Source organism: Microcebus murinus, chromosome 18 (assembly GCF_040939455.1).
Source record: "Microcebus murinus isolate Inina chromosome 18, M.murinus_Inina_mat1.0, whole genome shotgun sequence".
Lineage (NCBI taxonomy): Eukaryota > Metazoa > Chordata > Mammalia > Primates > Cheirogaleidae > Microcebus > Microcebus murinus.
In genome coordinates, this window is record NC_134121.1 from 8,699,994 (window position 1) to 8,717,459 (window position 17,466).

Genomic DNA, 17,466 nt, shown 5'->3' on the forward strand with positions numbered 1-17,466 from the left:
GTGGAGGCCCCATCCTCACACGCTGCTGGTGCGTGCGGAGCCCCGGGGCTGAGCAGACACGTCCCAGCTGGGGAAGGGGGGTCAGACCTCACAGGTGCACCGGGGCCCAGAGGGAGTCTGGGTGGGGCTGGGGCCTTGCTGGGGAAGGCTGAGCTGGAGTTGGGCAGGAGGGGAGCTGAGCGAGAGCAGACATGGAGACAGCCAGGGAGTGGACCCCGTGTGAGCAGGTCCCCGTGACTGCCTGTGGGGCTGGGGGCAGCAGGAGTGGGTAAGGACGGGACTGCCGGGCCTGGCTCCGGCTCGCTCTCCTGCACGGATGCCAGCGGGAGGCAGAGAGCAGAGGGCCCGCCCCTGGTGCCTGGGCCCCAGCAGCGCCCTCTTCCTCCTCCAGGCCCTGGCCCAGGGCTGTGCACACGGCAGAGGCGGGAGGACAGGCCCCCACAGCCCAGTGGGTCCTGGGCCCTTGGGAGGCCTCCTGGGAGGAAGTGATTTGTGTCCAGCTTCTCACAGATGGTGGCCCATGACTGTGCCGCTCCCCAGACCTTTCCACATCGTGTCGGCCTGACCTGGTGTCTGCCTGGCCAGCAGGTCCGTGACTTCTCTCTTGCTGGTCTGGACACCCCAGGAGATTCTGGGGAGGAGAGAAGGGGTGCTCACGGGCAGCCACAGGGCTGGCTTTCTCTTCGCACCCTTTGGATGAAAAGGCAGCAGTTGTGCCCTGGGCACCGGCACGTGCCCCTCCTCCCCTCCCTCGCCTGGCCCCCTCTCAGCCCTGTCCCATCCTGTCCACGCGGCCACTGTGAGCCTGGGCTGGGGACAATGGGGGCACATGGGCTTTGGGGAGGGGCTGGTGAGAGGAGCCCCAGGACCCACTCCTGCTGCAGCCTCCGCCCCCGCCCTTCCCAAACATCACTCTAGATGTTGTTTGGTAAATTACACATAACATAAAATGAGCCATTTTAACCATTTTAAGGTTTACAATTCAGTGACATTTCATACATTCCAGGGTTGTGCAGCCACCGCTCCTGTCTAGTTCCAGCACTTTTTCCTTTTCCTGAACCCCCGACACAGCCACCACCATCCCTGCCCCCAGCCCCGGGTAGACACAAGTCTGCCTGCTTTCCCTAGGGATTTGCCTGTGTTGTTCTTACCTCCCTGTAAGACCACAGCTCCAGGGGGTTGGGGACTGTGTTCACAAGTCTGTCAGTGCCCAGCAGAAGTCGGGGTGGTGGGCAGAAAACACGTGCACAAGTTTGAACCAGGTCCAGGTCCTGGCCAGGGTGTCGAAGAGAGCATTCAGCAGCTGGCCTGGCAGGTGTGAGGCCAGGGCTCGGCAGCCGCTGGCCCCCCCCCAAGGGGCGCGAGAGGAGGCCACTGTCAGCTGGTCTGCGCCAGCTGCGCACCCCGAGGTGGTCCGGGAGGCCGCGGGCAGGACGAGCCGGCTCCTTATCGAGAGGTGGACGGAGCTACATCTAGACCCGAGTGAGCAATTAGCACAGAGCTGTCTGCTCTGGCTGTGGTCGGGCACAGAGACTGATGGGCTTGGGAGCGTCTGTCCAAACCCCTTCCCCACAGCCCCTCCCCAGCGTGGCCAGCCTCAGCCGGAGCTGCTGCCCTGTAACGCGTGGGGAGGGGTGTGGTGTGGGCCCCCAGGCAGGGCCCGGTCCTGGGACTGACCTCGCTCCATGTGGCCATCCCCATAGCAGGAGATACCTCTGTGGCTCTGGCCTGCAGACCCTCTTGGAAAGGCCCACTCAGGGCTGTCCCCGATCTGACTGACTCAGGGTCAACCTGATTCCATCTGTGCTAGCCCTCGGGGGAAGGCAGCCTGCACTCGGCCTGGGCCGGGCCGTATCTGAGGGAGGGGAGAGAGGGGGGTTAGAAGTGGGGTTCAGAGCATGCAGAGGGTGGAGGGTACTTTGGGCAGACGTGGACGGGAGGAAGGAGGAGCTGCACAGCAGGCAGGGAGGGGGCTGTGCACTCAGGACCCAAGATTTGGCAATGGGTCAGAGGTAAGGGTGAGGCTCACCATGATGCCTGGAGCCCTGCCCTCCCTGCATGGCCCAGGGAACTGTGGCAGGGCCATACCGGGGCCTTGGGGACAGAGGCCTGAGTCCTCAGTGCTGGCGCAGCTGGAGAACGGGAAGGGAATTAGGGCAGAGGGGCCCAGCTGTGGGTCTGGGGAAGGGGGCGGGGAGGGCTGCAGTTTGGCAGGGGCGAGCCAGAGGGGGCTGGCGGGTGGAGCAGGTCTTCCCCTGCCCCAGGCCGGGGGCCAAGGCGCTGCAGCGGCAAGGCGGGAGAGGCATCCCCTGCCCCGACACATACACCTGGAGGGGCTACCCTCTTACCCCAAGTCAGGGAGGGAGGGTGTCAGCCTGAGATCCAGGTCCTGAGGACCACAGCAGAGGGCGCCCACCCGTCCTTCGCTGCTGTCCCCAGGTCCTGGGAGGCAGGAGAAGACGCTGGCCTCGGCTCCTGCCCCCTCCTGCCTCCAACCCATCGGTTTCCTGATTATAAAAGGAGACAGGCCGGGCGCGGTGGCTCACGCCTGTAATCCTAGCTCTCTGGGAGGCCGAGGCAGGCGGATTGCTCAAGGTCAGGAGTTCGAAACCAGCCTGAGCAAGAGCGAGACCCCATCTCTACTATAAATAGAAAGAAATTAATTGGCCAACTAATATATATAGAAAAAATTAGCCGGGCATGGTGGCGCATGCCTGTAGTCCCAGCTACTCGGGAGGCTGAGGCAGGAGGATCGCTTGAGCCTAAGAGTTTGAGGTTGCTGTGAGCTGGCTGATGCCATGGCACTCGCTCTAGCCTGGGCAACAAAGCGAGACTCTGTCTCAAAAAAAAAAAAATTAAAAAAAAAAAAAAAAAGGAGACAGACTCAGCTGTCAATGGGTTTTGGAAACACTTTGAAAAGGTGACGTGTTATTCAAACGCACAGAATGGGTGAGGCATCGTGGCCCTAAATTCAAGTCCCTTGATGATTTTGGGGGAGTTACACAGATGAACTTTGTTGTTGTTTTAGTAGTTACCAGTTTATTTTAATATGTATTAGAAAAAAATAAGCCCATCAGAGGACTGATTTCACTGACAGAACTGCTTAGTCTGAGCTGAAACATAAAAAGCAGTGAGTGTAGGCTCGAGGCCAGGAGAGTGTGTGTGAGTGACAGTTCAGGCTGCCCCGGGTGAGGACAGGTCGGGGACCACGGAGTCAGGCAGTGCTCTGGCTGGGCAGGCCTGCGGGGGCCGGGGCCATGGCTGTGTGTGCCCAGGACCCCTGGCTGGGGGTGGGACAGGGACAGTGTGGACGTCGGTGCCCCTCCCCACCTCCATCCAGGGGTTCTGGGATTCAGGGCGGAGCGCACACTGTCAGGTCTCTCTGGTGACCGAAGCTCAATCCAAGTCTTAAGGAACAAATGAACGCGTCTCCCCTCCCCCGCCGGCGAGGAGCATGTCCAGGCAAATGGCCTCCCGCTGCCTCATTCTGCCAGGGAGCTGGGGCCAGAGCTGCTTGCCCTCGGCTCATGTTCCCTGTGGAAGGGACTGTGCCTCCTGGCTTAATGGAGGGGCTGGGACATCTCGGATCGCCTAATTGGTCCGAGCGATTCCGGTAAGCCTGGAGTCTGGAGTCACAGGGCGTAGGCGGCTGGGGGCTGGGGACACGGCCGAACGGCTCTGTTGCCGCTTGGGGCGGATGATCCGGGGAGGCTGGTGGTCGCAGAGAAAGGACTGGAAAAGTTGGGCCAGCTTTTCCTCCCAGGTTGGGAGACGGTCTGGAGCTGGAGCCAGGTCTGGGGCAGCCAAACAGCCCCATCCCTGGCCCCAGATCTGCCCCGGTTTGGAGTCTGCTTCCAAGGAGATCACTTGTCCTACTAAGTGGAGCCCGGGAAGCTGGGCCCGCAACGCGCTGGGCGTCAGGCTCGGCCACGTGGGGGCGGGGCTTCCTTCCATCTGCTGCCTGCCTGAGCCATGCAGGTGGACTCCGGCACAGGCACCTTCGAGATGGCTGCTCGGAGCCTGAACCCGAGGCCTGGCGGGGCCCTGGCCTGCGTCTCCGCCCCTGGGGCAGGAGGGGGCCATGGCGACAGAGCGACCCTCCAGCCTACTCAGGTGGGCCCTGGCCCCAGTGCCCACCCACTGTGGCGACTATTCCAGTGGCCTGACTGGTCTCCTTTCTGCTTTCCCATGGCACTCGGAGTACGTTCCTCACTCTGCAGGGCTGCCGAGGCCTCTGCTCTGCAGGCTCCTTCCTGCCATTCCCCGCCCTGTGATGTGTTCCGGCTCGAAGGCCTGCAGACCCCCTCTTCCTCCTCCTGCCCACCTACGCGTGCTTTCTGCTGCCTGCTCCCCGGCCCAGTGGTAGCCAGGTCCCTGCAGGTGGGCTGCACCGTCCCCTCCCCGACCCACAGGCAGAGTAGGGGGTGCCAAGGCTCCTTGCCAAAGCTCACTGGCCTCAGCTGCAGGGTCTGCAGGGTCGAGGGTCACAGGGCCGCCCAGAGGCACAGCGCTGGGCGTGCATGACGCCACCTGGCTCCATGGCAGCCCGAGACCCTAAGCCGGGCTCAGCGGCTCAGCCTGGAGCTGCAGGTGACCCTGAGCCTGGGCGCGAGAAGGGAGGGAGGGCGGTGGGGGATGGAGCGCTGGGGTGTGGGCAGCGTGACCGAAGGCCGGTTTGCCCTGACACACATATGCTGCTGTTTGACAGGTTGCCATGCAGGCCTCTGCCACGGCCCCGTTGGCTGTTTGTCCACAGGCCCTTCCCCCGCCTTCCTCTCTGACCCCCTCCTCCACTCGGGCTGGGCGGAGGTGGTGGGAGCAGTCGCTGCTTTCTGTTGGGTGATGAACATGCACGAGACACCCATCTTATGGGCCAGGTGCTGGGGAAGGAGAGCAGCTCTGTCTCCAGAAGCTGAGGGTCTACTTGTAAAAAATCTAGGGAGGCAGAAAGATATGTCTCTATGTCTCAACATGAGGACAGTTTTACAACAATCTGAATTTCCCAGTGGAGTGAGCAAGTGAAGATGGTGAATTTGATCTGGTTAAAAGAGCCTGGAAAACAAAGAGAGTTTGTGATGGATGGATGAACGGCTGGCTGGCTGGCTGGGCGCGTGGTTCTGTAGGGGATAGAGGATAGCTTGATGGGTGGAAGGATGGATGGGTGGGTAGGTAGGTGGGGGGGTGGGTGGATGGGTGGGGGGGTGGGTGGATGGATGGGTGGTGGACGAGTGGGTGGTGAGCTGCCCTTGCTGGGAGCTGCCTGGTACAGAACACGGGAAGTTTTAATAGCTGCCCTGCAGGAGGGAGCAGATCTCCATGTCTCTTCTGAGTGCTGTGATTGCAGGGAGTGGCAATGCATGTTTGGTGCATGCATGTACTCCTCCCACACACGTGTTCTCCTCTGAGTGTGCCCTCATCTGCTGCCCAGACCCTTTACCACATGCCCAGTCCCCGTGTCCTACCTGCACCAGGCCTTCCAGGCTTGGGGAGCCAACAAGAGATCCTGAGCCCCCAAACCTGTGATTGTGCTATCATAGTTGCCCCTCTTTTGGGCAATGACTTGGCCCCAAGGGAGCCTAACGGGATGTGGAGGAGGACATAAGGGACCTCTGGAGTGCCTTAAAATTCACGCCAGTGTCCAGGATGTGGCCAGGCCTGCAGGAGCCATGGAAGCCGAGGTGCAGCACAGTGCATGCCCAGGCCTGGGCATGCAAGTCAGGACGTCTGGCTTCTCTTGAAAAATCAAAAAATCTGGCAGGTCTGACCCCTCCCTATTCCTGTTACCTCCCTGGTGGCAGCAAGGGCAGGACAGTGCTGCCCAGGTGGCCCTGGGCCCCACCTGCAGCTGCTTCACTCACTCCTGTCCCTGCCTGGCTCCACAGCACTGAGCTGCAGCCCAGAGCCACTGTCTGGTGCCCTGGGTGGCCTCCCGCGCAGTGACCGGCTGTCTCTCCCTTCCTCTCCCGCAGCTTCTCGCAGGCTATGCTGCGCCAGCCCAGCGTGGAGGGCCTGGATCAGCCCGCGGCCTACAGCCTGGGCCTCGTGCTCCTGGGGGTGGGCAGCGTGTTTGTGCTGTCCAGCTTCTTCGCTCTGGGGTTCACTGGAACCTTCCTAGGTAAGACACCAAGGGCTGGGGTGACCTGAGCAGGACCCTGGGGTCCAGGGGAGGAGCAGGGCCCGGGGCTGCTGCCTCGCCATCCTCATCGTCCAGTGGGGGGGCGCTGGGGGCTGTCTCCTGGCACCACCCAGGACCCTGGGCTCATCCGGAGCATCTTCCCTCCTCCAGGCCTCGCTTGGCCATGGTTGGAGCAGGAGGCTGGCCCTGACAGCTCCTCTGACTCCAGGGCACTGAGCTTCTGCTCCTGGCCCTGCCCTGAGGAGCTCAAGGCAGTCACAGGCCCCTGTGCCGCCCCCCTTGCAGAAGGCCCGTGGGCCCTGTTTGCGTGGACCGGTGAGGTGGAGAGCAGCCATCCCCTGAGGCAGAAAGGGGCACTTATGGGCTCAGCATTCCGGACCACCCTGTGGCCAGGCCGTGCTGCGCCCACAGCCACAGGGGCCCTGCAGGTGGTTCAGTGCTTTGTGCCTGGGCAGGAGCTGGTCCGGGAAGGGGCCGTCGGGAGCACCTGGATCTGCCGGTCGGCACAGGGGTGGGCAGGTGGGAAGGAGGCAGAGGTCTGGAGCACAGGAGCCCTGAGGCTTCGGTTGGACAGAGGCTGCAGCAGGCCGGAGGCCGTGCACGGGCCTGAGGCTTCGTTCCCGGGCAGGTGGGAGCCATGGAGGGTCCCTGTATGACAAGGCTGGACTGATGGGGCCGGGACCAGAGGTGTGGCTCAGGGAGCTGCATCTGAGTGGAGAGGGCGCAGCGAGGGGCCCCGTGGGGAGGAGGCCCCAGAGGACGGCCTCGGTGGGGCTGACTCAGGGCTGCAGGCAGAGTGGGGAGAGCCCGCCAGTGCCAGGGACTGCAGCCTCAGGCCCCCCCCCCCCCCCCCCCGCACACCCTGCCCGGCAGCATGTTCGATGTAGGGCAATGGGGCCACATCGCGCTGTGAGTCAGCCCAAATCAGGTTTCTGTGCCACCTGCCCCCAGGCCCTGCACCCCATTTCCTGCTTCCGGGGAAGAAAGAGTCTCCCGGGGCCCTGGGTGGCCTGTAGGCCCCTGCCCCTTTGTCCCAGACGGTGACGCAGCCCCCCTGCATGTTCTTCCTGTTGCCGGGTGGCTGCCCTACTTTCCACCTCTGATGAAGCTCCATTGTCCTCCCAGAGGAGGGACGGGTGAGGGGTTTCTGGGGAGAGGACGCCCGGGAAGGGTGTGGCAGCATCCTTTGTTGTACACCATGCCCGTGGTGACAGCCTCCTCGTGTGGGCCTTTGCCGGACACTGTGTATCTGTGACCCCTTGGCTATTCAGAGCAACCCTTCAGGGTGGCTTCTGACCATTGGGCAGGTGGAGGGACAGCTGGCCTGTCTGGAATCAGCCATCTGATGGCCACATTCTCTCCACGGTGTCTAGCTCCTCCGGGCTGCTGGGTGGGAAGTCAGCGATACCAGGACTGACCTCCCAGAGGGACCGGAGGCATGTGGCGGGCAGGCCTTGGAGCCAAGGCCACACAGCCCGAGGTGTGGAGCAGCCCCAAGCCACCAGCTATCCCCAGGAGGAGGCCCAGGCCGCCAGAGCGGGGCTCACCGGGCAAGGAGCAGGAGGATGGGGCAGGGAGAGTGACAGGCAGGCAGGCAGGCTGCATTCGCGGGGGTCGGGAAGGGTCTCCTAAGGACACAGCATGAGCAGAGGGAGAAATGCCCAGGGAGGGGAGGTGCTTTCTGTACAGAGGGCAGGGAAAGGCACTGCAAGGAAGGGAACGGCCTGTGCAAAGGTGCAGAGGCAGGAGAGGAGTAAGGCCAGTATGGCTGGAGCCCAGAGATTAGGAGGGCAGGAGCAGGTGGTAGCAGGGGGTGGGACCCATGCCCCACTGTCCTGGAGCCTCAAGGGGGGGCAGGGCCCATCCTGGGGGCCTCCCGCAGCAATGGTGTGGCCAGGGAGGACGAGTGGCTGAGTGACTCCCCTCTCTGCCCTGCCTGTCCACAGGTGATTACTTCGGGATCCTCAAGGAGGCAAGAGTGACCACGTTCCCCTTCAACATCCTGGACAACCCCATGTACTGGGGCAGCACAGCCAACTACCTGGGCTGGGCCATCATGTGAGCACCGGCAGCGTCGCCCGGCCGCCCAGGGGGCCAGGGCTGGGCCCAGGGGAGGGGGAGAGGAAGAACATGGCGTTCTCGGAGGCCAAGGGCATCGGGCTGCCACTGCTCAAGGGCTTATCTGTGTAAATGGCATCCTAGAACAGGGGCTGGCAGGCGCGCTCTTAAAGGGCCAGGGCGTTCAGGCGCGGCGTAGGCAGGTCCCAGCCGCTCCCTCTGCTGCTGCAGCCAGAAGCAGCCACAGGCGCGGGACGCAGAGGCGCCCGCCCGTGCGCCAGGGAACTCCATTTATGAGCACTGAAATTTGAAGTTCAGATCATTTCCACGTGTTGAGTAATATTCTTTTGAACATTTTTCTTTTAGCCATTTAAAAATGTAAAAAGCACTCTTGGCCAAACCCTGTGCTGGCGCATCAGGGCTGGGAGAGCCCGAGCGATCTGTTGGCTGCCCAGGCCCAGAGCGAGCCCCAGCCAACGGAACCCGCCTCGGCCCGCTGGGGAGCTGGTCTGAGCAGCACGGCCCGTGGGGCAGTGGGCCTCGGCTGGCTGTGGGGCTGTGCCCCCAGGGTCAGAGACCCTGCGGTGAAGGAGGACAGCGCACGGGAGCTGCCCTGGGTGTCACATGTCCCCCGCCATGGCAGCTCTAGTTTAGCCATTTCCTTACATAGGCTTTTGGTAGAAAGTGTTCTTCCACTTTTACTTAACACTTGGAAACCACCTGCCTAGAACATTACAGCTGCTCCCACAGACCAGAAGGCTCTCAGGATCCCAAAGAGGAGTGACGCTCAGATGGTGGAATGTTGGGAGCAAGATACCTGCCTCCCCTCCCCCCCCCCAGTCCCCAGCTGCTCGGATTACTCATGGAAGCCCTGGGACCAGAGCAGCTGGGTTTGAGGCACAACCTAGAAAGGACTTAGGGGTCTGGCTGGGACACTCCCTGCCCCACCCCACATCCAGGCCAGGCAGCCCCCAGCCCTGGGAGCTCAGCCTGTGAAGCATCCCTCCTGCTGCCTTCCAGCCCAGCCCCCCAGCCTAGATGCGTGTGGGCCAGACCGCGTGTCCCAGACTCACCCGGGCCACGGAGCAGCCCCACCCGGGACCAAACGGAACTGAAATCCCTCCAGCCAGGTCCTCCTGTGGCCAGCACACAGGACCCCTCCCTCTGCCTGGAACCCTTCCACGTCCACCCCTTGACCTTCCACACCCAACTTGAGACGTCCCTTCCTCCAGGAAGCCCCGTGGTCCCCCATCCTCAGTGGTCCCCATCTCTCTGAGGGCAGAGCCCACAAATGGGTCCCCTCTGTGTCCCCAGCAGTGCCTCGTGCCCAATAGTGAGAGTTGCCCTGGGCAGAGGGTTGCCAGGCCACAGCCGTTGGGAACATGTGACACCATCAAGCCCCCTCTGGAGGGCATCAGCCATGTGGTGTGGGGGGGATGGCACCCTGGTCCAAGTGCTCATTAGAGATGCGCCATTACCTGGCTAGACGCTGACCCAGCAGGGCTCCTCCCCGGCGTCCCACAGCCCATCTGGCTCCCACCTGCCTGGGTCCCGGGGATGGGCCTTCCTGGAGCCCGAGCACCTGGGCGGGCCTGCACGGCAGGGAGCCCGGCGTTGGGGGCGAACAGCAGAGGTGACAGCTGGGCTGTGAGAGGCAGGTGGGCCTCTTGCTTTGCGTTGTGTGGGGGTCCTGTCCTCATTGGCACCCACAGCAAAGTTGCTGCTGGACAGCAGGCCTGGGGCTCAGGCCTCTGTGTCCCTGTGTCTGTCCTGCCTCCTTCTGGAGCCCCAGGCAGACTGGCCAGTGTGAGGTCCTGAGGGTGGAAGGGAGTAGGCAGGGCCGAGGGGCCCCGCAGGGTTCCCAGGTGTCCCTGAGACCCCCTCCCTTGGTTCCCCGCCGCCTGGGGCTCCTGTGCAGGTCTGGCTGGGGAAGGGGCAGCGTGGTGCCAAGGCAGGGCCCACACGCCCAGGCCCGCCCGTGTGCCCTCTGTGCCGCACGCCGGCTCCCTCCCTCCCCTCCCGATGTAGTGATACAGTCCTAGCAGGCCAGCCCCTGTGGGAGCCAGTGGGATCAGAGGTAACTATAGAAATAGAGCGGGGGACAGCTTGACAGCAGCTATTTCTGGAAACCTGGGGCAGATGCACTCGGGCTCCTTAGTGCCGTCACTAACAAGCTGCTGGTGCGAATTGGCCCAGCAGGGTCAGAAGCTGGTCACCGGCAGAGAGCCCTCGGCGGATGCTCTGTCCAGCCTTGGGCCTGCCGCACACAGCCAGGGCTGCCAGGGCTCCAGGAGGCCTTGCGCCCTGCGCCCCAAGCCCAGGCTTCGCAAGCCAGGGACGCAGGCAGGCCGAGGAGTGGAAACAGACTTCTCTCCTAAAAACATCGTCCCCGGGGGCCACGGGGAAGACTGTCTGCCCCCGAACATCCTTCTGTGTAGAAAAAAACAGGCTCAGCCACTGGGCCTATTCCCAGAGTCCAGTCATTCCTTCCTTCCCTCTTTCACTCCGGCTATGTCCGGAGCTCTGGGCTGGGGCTGGAGACCCGGGAAAAAGTGAGCAGGACCCAGCCAGGCAGGACAGGCAGAAGACGGGATGGTAAATGGATCAGGGCCTGGACAGGGGGACCCCAGTCCTCGCTAGGATGCTGGGATCAGAAGGAGCACCGCCCAGCTTGGCTCCCTTGGCCCAAGTGGCGCTCATGTTGGCTAGAGGGGGCCGGGCGGGTGGGCAGTGGCCCCGAGAGGCCCCCCTGGCTCCATGCGGGCCCCTGACCTGCACCTGTCTCCCCAGGCACGCCAGCCCCACGGGCCTGCTGCTGACTGCGGTAGTGGCCCTCACCTATGTGGTCGCTGTCCTGTACGAGGAGTAAGTAGGGGTTGTCACGGGCGGGGGTGCGGCTGCCTCTCCCTGTGGCCGGGGGGCTCAGCCCGGCCGCTGTCAGCCAGGCCGTGCCGGGGTCATAGGTGAGCAGCGGCAGACGCTTGGAGTGGACACGGGGCCTGTGAGGCCAGCCCCGGCCCGGCCCCTCCCCGCTCCCCTCCCGCTCTCCGAAGGCTCCAAGGCGGTCCCACCTCAGCGGCTCTGGGGACGAAGGGATCTGCCCCAACCGGACGCCCTACCCTGGGGGCTCTCGCTCCGGCAGAGTGGCCCGGGACACAGCTCTGGTGCAGGGAGGGGACGGCGCCAGGCCCAGCTGACCGAAGCCTCTGCCCGCCTGCAGGCCCTTCACCACCGAGATCTACCGGCAGAAAGCCTCCAGGCCCCGCAGAAGGAGCTGACCAGGGGCCAGGCCCTGCGTGGGGAGAACAATATCCGCTGCTGCTCGGGTCCGCGCCCGGCACAGGCTGCTCCAGTGCCTTGACATCTGCTGCCTTGGGGGCCCTGGACATGCCGCCCTGTGGCCACCGAGCCCCACCCCCTGCCCTGCTACCCCACTGTGTCCCCGCTCCCCAATAAAGGCACCCTGACCCCAGCATCCCCTCCAGGCGTCTTTCTGTCCCTGGGGAGGAGCAGGGGAGGGGAGGGGCTGTCCCCAAGGGCTGTGCCAGGCAGGCCTGGCCCTGACTCAGCTGGAACCTCACAGTGCCGAGGGGTGGCCTCCACTGTCCACAAGGGACTTACTCAGAAGGCATCAGTGACTCGCCTGGCTGTGGCCACCGCTTGCCCCCAGGAGGCTTGGTGTCCTGTGTCATCTGCCCTTACCCTCTGCTCTAGCACTCCCAGGACAACCCCTCTGCTGCCTCTTCCGGTGGGAGATCCAGCCCTGTGTTGGCATGAGGATGGAGATGAGTTGTCATGTTGTCTCAGCGCGACAAGGGGAGCTGTCAGGGGGGCGGCAAAGCCCCTTCCCTCTTCCGGAGGAGACCGTGGGCCAAGGTCAGACAGGACAGAAATGAGCCTCACCCCCAGGACTCCTGGACCCTGACTGGGGCAGGTTGGGGACTTCTAAGCGTGTGTTAGCTAGGACTGGGGTCCCCATGTCCAGGTCTTGATCATGGGAGCTTTGGGCTGAGCAGCCTTCTGGAAGGGTCTGCTGTGATCGAGACAGAGTTCATCACTGATGAGGAAACTACAAGACAGTTAGGATCTCAGCGTGACAAGGGGAGCTGTCAGGGGGGAGGCAAAGCCCCTTCCCTCTTCCGGAGGAGACCGTGGGCCAAGGTCAGGCAGGACAGAAATGAGCCTCAGGGTCCTCTTCTGTGCAAGGAGCTGGTAGAGATGGGCTCCGGTTGGCACAGTGGCACGTGGGCACTGAGCGCCTGTCCTAGGAAGTGTCTGCGTCCCAGAGGCTGCCCAGCACGCTCCTCGGACCCGACCTTCGAGAGCCTTCTACATGCTGTTTGCTTCCAGACCTGCCGGCGTGGCCAACATTTCCTGCCCGGAGGACCCGCTGTCCACCCCCTGTGCCACCCCCAACATTTGGTCAAAAAATTTAAATATCCCATTCCTTTCTGTGCAGGAAAACTGCTGCACTGCAAGTAAGTAATATTTATAGTTAGGCTCATAGCTTCATAGATGCTGTTTGTTGCCTCAACGCAAAACACACAGGAAACAGAATTACCTGTTGCACAACAGCTCGTCACCATTACAGACCCGGACAATATGGACACAGCGTGCTGGCTGCCCGGCCTGGGCGGTGTGAGCCGCGGGAAGCAGGGCTGCGCTCGGGGAGAGCTGGGCTCGGGGCCTCGACCCTGGCACCCTCTGGCCCTCTCCTTGGTATCAGGCTGACCCCTCCTAGGACCAGAAGCCTGGAGGGAACGGCTCCGTGGGATCCCCTTCACTCCAGCTCCTGCCACGGTCATCCTGAGTCAGAGCCCGGCTGCCGCACAGGGCCTTTGTGGGAGTGGAGGGGGGCCGCACTCGGTGTGCGGGTGTTGCAGGCCCCTGCCTTGATCACGCCCCAGCCTATCCTCCACTGGCCCCTTTCTGCAGCCACCGCCCTGCGTCACCATACACTGTAGCCTGTGTAGGGGCAAGGGCTCCTTCCTTCTCACAGATTGTCCCAGGGGGAGAGGGAGGGGGAGGGGAGAAAGGGGAGTATCAATGGGGCAGGAACCAGCCCCAGCTGGCCTGGATGGCTCCTGCAGGGATCAGAGCCAGGCCTGGGGCACTGACATGGCTTGGATCTGGCTAGTGAGCCCTTGGGTGTTCAGTACCTGACATATGTGCTTGAAATATCTGACACTAAACATGAGGCCTGGGAGACAAGCAGGGACTCTGTATGTAGCCAGCGCCTTTGGGGGTAGGGGGGACCACAGGCAGAGGAGGGAGGAGCGTAGGTGGTTAAGAGTAACTAGCTCTGAGACCCCAGGCAAGTCACTTCCCTCTGCCTCAGTTTCTTCTGTAAAATGGAGAGCAATAGTTCCCACCCCTCAGGGTTGCTTGGAGGAAGGGCAGCGTCACTTAGAACAGAATCTGGCATGTGAGAAGCATTCTGTGCTTGCAGGGGTCCCTGGCACTGCTCTGCAGCCTGAGATTGGGCTGGAATCCTAGGGCACCAGGGAAGGCGTGGGTGAGATGTCCTTTGAGAGCCTCTGTTAGGCCAACAAGATCCCACAAGCCCTTCACAAAAGCTGGACAGGTGGGCACTGGCACCCACGGCACTGCCCACAGCACCACAACCTGGGTGGTGGCGCCGGCTAATGGCTCTCTGGGTTCCTCCTAAAACCGGACATGCCAGAGTGAGAGCCGAGCACAACCGCAGCCTCGAGCAACGCTGGATCTGAGCTCCCGGCTGCGGTGGGTTGGCACCAGACAGCCACCGCACTGGGCAGCATCAGCCCACTCCTGGTTACTAAGCGGCCTGGTCACTGCCGAGCACCCGCCAGACCTCACGGGTCATTTGCTGCTGTTGTTGTTACTGTCAGGCCCTGGGCTCCTAAAGGGTCTGCACATTCTCACCCTCAGTCACAAAACCAGAACCACCACCCTCCAGAAGAGGAGACGGGCCCAGAAAGGAAGAAGCTGTCCATGCGCCGGGGGCCTTCGTGGGCTCTGGCTTTGAGCGCCGGTCCCTCGGCTACAAGACGGGAATGCTGGTCCCCCGGACTGAAAAGGCCCCAGACGCCGTGGGACAGGGAGAGGGGACCCTGGCCCAGGCCTGAGGGAAGAGGGCCAGTCTCTGGGCCTTTAGGGGTGGGAGACAGGAAAAGGATGGGACGGCCCCTGACGCAGAGCCCACCAGGCCACAGAGAGAAGGGAGCTGGCTGGGAGAAAGGAGCTTCAGGGCGCGGGGGCGGGGATCGCTCCTGCCGGGCGCCCCAGGCCCGGGCTCTCTCTCCCGGACCCCAGCGGACCCCCTCCGGCTCCTCGCCTCCAGCCCTGAGCGCTGCGCCGGCGGGGCCTTCTGCTGCCCTCTGGCGGCCGGAGCGGGCGGCGCCCGCCTCCGCGCTGGGCCCCGAAACCCGGGCAGCCGGGCGGCCGCCCCCGGAACCAGCGCCGGCCTGGGGCGTGAGCGGGCAGGGCTGGCCGGGGCTGTTCTGAGCGCTGACAGAGATACGGTCCGCGCAGGCGCCAGCAAACGCTGCTGCTGTACCGGATTGCCGTTGCTCTCGGGGAAACCGAGACCCAAAGTGAGTGAGGGACGTGCGCGCGTCGCGGGAGTGGCGGGGTCCGTGCCCCAAGTCACGGAGGGTCACACGCACAGCCCAGACCAGAGCCCTAAGGCCGCTGGGCCGGGTGCAGGGAAAAGCGGACTCCGCGCCACCCCGTCTTCGCCTGGCCCTGGACTCAGTTTCCTGGCGGAGCGAGGGCGGGAGCGGCCGGAGGGCGGGGAGAGGGGCGGGCGCCGCGGGCCGTGACGCGCCCAGGCGGGCAGGGCGCGGGGCGGGGCGGCCGCGCAGGCTGAGTATAAGGGCGGCGGCGGGCGCGCAGAGCCAGCTGTGAGTGCCGAGCCCGGCGTCCAGGTCCGACCCCAGCGGAGACTGCAGAGCCCGAGCTCAGCCCGCGCCGCTCGCCCGCGCCACTCCCGCGCCCCCGGCCTTCGCGCTTCTCTCGGCCCCGCGTCCGCCCCGCGGCCCCTCTGCCCAATGAAACTGGCTGCGATGATCAAGAAGATGTGCCCGAGCGACTCGGAGCTGAGCATCCCGGCCAAGAACTGCTACCGCATGGTCATCCTCGGCTCGTCCAAGGTGGGCAAGACGGCCATCGTGTCGCGCTTCCTCACCGGCCGCTTCGAGGACGCCTACACGCCCACCATCGAGGACTTCCACCGCAAGTTCTACTCCATCCGCGGCGAGGTCTACCAGCTCGACATCCTCGACACGTCCGGCAACCACCCGTTCCCCGCCATGCGGCGCCTCTCCATCCTCACAGGTGAGCTGGGAGCCCGGCCGGGGCCGCGGGGAAGGCGGGCGGGAACCCCCAGTCCCGCGGGCCCCGCGGGCGCCGGTGCGGCCGCCGCGCGCTGAGGTTTGCACTTCGCGCTCGGCGAGGCCCGCGCGCCCCGCGGCGGCTGGAGCCCGGTGCCGCGTCCCCAGAGTCAGCCAGCCCGACTGTCCGCCCGGCGGCCGCCCTCACCTCCCTGTTTGCTCTGTGCCCCCGCAGGAGACGTCTTCATCCTGGTGTTCAGCCTGGACAACCGCGACTCCTTCGAGGAGGTGCAGAGGCTCAAGCAGCAGATCCTCGACACCAAGTCTTGCCTCAAGAACAAAACCAAGGAGAACGTGGACGTGCCCCTGGTCATCTGTGGCAACAAGGGTGACCGGGACTTCTACCGCGAGGTGGAGCAGCGCGAGATCGAGCAGCTGGTGGGCGACGACCCCCAGCGTTGCGCCTATTTCGAGATCTCGGCCAAGAAGAACAGCAGCCTGGACCAGATGTTCCGCGCGCTCTTCGCCATGGCCAAGCTGCCGAGCGAGATGAGCCCGGACCTGCACCGCAAGGTCTCGGTGCAGTACTGCGACGTGCTGCACAAGAAGGCGCTGCGGAACAAGAAGCTGCTGCGGGCTGGCAGCGGCTGGAGCGGCGGCGACCTGGGCGACGCCTTTGGCATAGTGGCGCCCTTCGCGCGCAGGCCCAGCGTGCACAGCGACCTCATGTACATCCGCGAGAAGGCCAACGCCGGCAGCCAGGCCAAGGACAAGGAGCGCTGCGTCATCAGCTAGGAGCCCCCGCCGCGCCAGCCACTCAACCTAAGGAGGACCTTTTTTGTTTAAAAGTCAAATCCGACGGCCGGGCTAGCCCTGTGCGCCCCAGGCCGTGAGCGCGCGCCCACGGACTGGCGTCTTCCCTCCCAGCCACCCGGGGAGATGCCACAGAACGAAGAAGGGACAGTCATCTGCTCTGGAAGGAAAGAGAACTGGCTAAGACTGGGACTCCTCCCCATCCTCCCGTTGGCGTCCGCCATCCCCGCGCCTTGGGCGCAGCAAAGGGTGGGCTTGTTTGGCACAAGGACCTAAGGAAGGAGAGAGGGGAGGGGGAGATGTGAAGTTGGTCAGCCACTGCTAGGCGTCAAGAAACCGTCCTGCCCGGCTTGCGGGTCAGGACAACGGGGCATTATCTATCTCATCTGTGATTCCGGTTGCCATGATAGCTGGCACAACCCTTGCCCTCCGGAAACTGAGGAGGGTGTGGGTCAAATCATAGCCAAGTGACTTGTTTACATGTGTGTAAGTAAAATTGCACAAAGGGAAACAAAACATAAAACTTGCACTTTAATAGTAGTTCCGGTGTCAACACGGACATGAACAAAATCTTATACTGTGTGTGAGAGAGGTCTTTACAGTTATTATTGTTGGTTTTTTAATGTAAAATAAAATAATTTAAAATGGAAAACTGGTTTTTCTTTGTTTAGAAATGACTGGAGGGGGAAGGGCGGGGACAAGGGAGGAGGCTGGGTTTCTTCTTCTGATGAATTAGGCTCACCTACCCTAGAAAGGGAAAATAATCCTGGCAGTCTGAAAATAGCTTCAGCCACTGCGGGGAAAGGGCTCCCAAGCAGCTCCAGATGCAGACCCAGTCTGTCTATTCGGGGAATGGTTCCCTGGAAAACCAGGACAAATATAAAGGATCTCAGGGGCTTCCCTAGAGCTGAAATCTTTCTTGCCCTCTACCTACCTGCTTAGTTTTCTTTAGGCAAAGTCACAAAGGGCCTCATTTTCTGAGAGGACATTCTTACTGCCCCATCAGCATAAGGGCCACTGGAACTGTGCCTGGCTATTTTGTCACTAGACCCAGTGTGAAGGTTGTCTCTCAGGGCCTGCTTTCACCATTAAGGAAACCGAGGCTGAGAGGCCCCTGTGGGAGCTGGCTGATGCCACCCCCGGCCT

At 63.1% G+C, this 17,466-nt stretch overlaps 2 protein-coding genes across 11 annotated transcripts in view; both read left to right on the forward strand.

Annotated features, from left to right (window-relative positions):
* Positions 1-11,666, forward strand: part of PEMT (phosphatidylethanolamine N-methyltransferase) — a 74,960-nt gene extending 63,294 nt beyond the window's left edge. For all 9 annotated transcript variants that reach the window (XM_075994073.1, XM_075994079.1, XM_075994075.1 and 6 more), the window contains 4 exons: positions 5,970-6,115; positions 8,083-8,194; positions 10,985-11,059; positions 11,415-11,666. In XM_075994073.1, coding sequence (XP_075850188.1) covers positions 5,970-6,115; positions 8,083-8,194; positions 10,985-11,059; positions 11,415-11,472 — 391 coding nt within the window. In that variant the 3' untranslated portion in view covers positions 11,473-11,666. The remainder of the gene's footprint in view (positions 1-5,969; positions 6,116-8,082; positions 8,195-10,984; positions 11,060-11,414) is intronic.
* A 3,435-nt stretch (positions 11,667-15,101) lies between these two features.
* Positions 15,102-16,972, forward strand: RASD1 (ras related dexamethasone induced 1). Of its 2 annotated transcripts, none has more exons than XM_012747928.3 (2): positions 15,102-15,511; positions 15,743-16,972. In XM_012747928.3, exons 1-2 carry the CDS (start codon positions 15,226-15,228, stop codon positions 16,300-16,302), a joined length of 846 nt encoding a protein of 281 aa, XP_012603382.1. In that variant the 5' UTR covers positions 15,102-15,225; the 3' UTR covers positions 16,303-16,972. The 2 variants fall into 2 exon arrangements, with proteins under 2 accessions (XP_012603382.1, XP_012603383.1); XM_012747929.3 differs by having other exon boundaries at positions 15,817-16,006.
* Positions 16,973-17,466: the final 494 nt, after the last annotated feature.

Coding starts and splice junctions, on each gene's coding strand:
- RASD1 (XM_012747928.3), top strand. CDS start 15,226: ATGAAACTGGCTGCGATGATCAAGAAGATGTGCCCGAGCGACTCGGAG. Junction 15,512..15,742: donor GCGCCTCTCCATCCTCACAG/GTGAGCTGGGAG, acceptor GTGCCCCCGCAG/GAGACGTCTTCATCCTGGTG.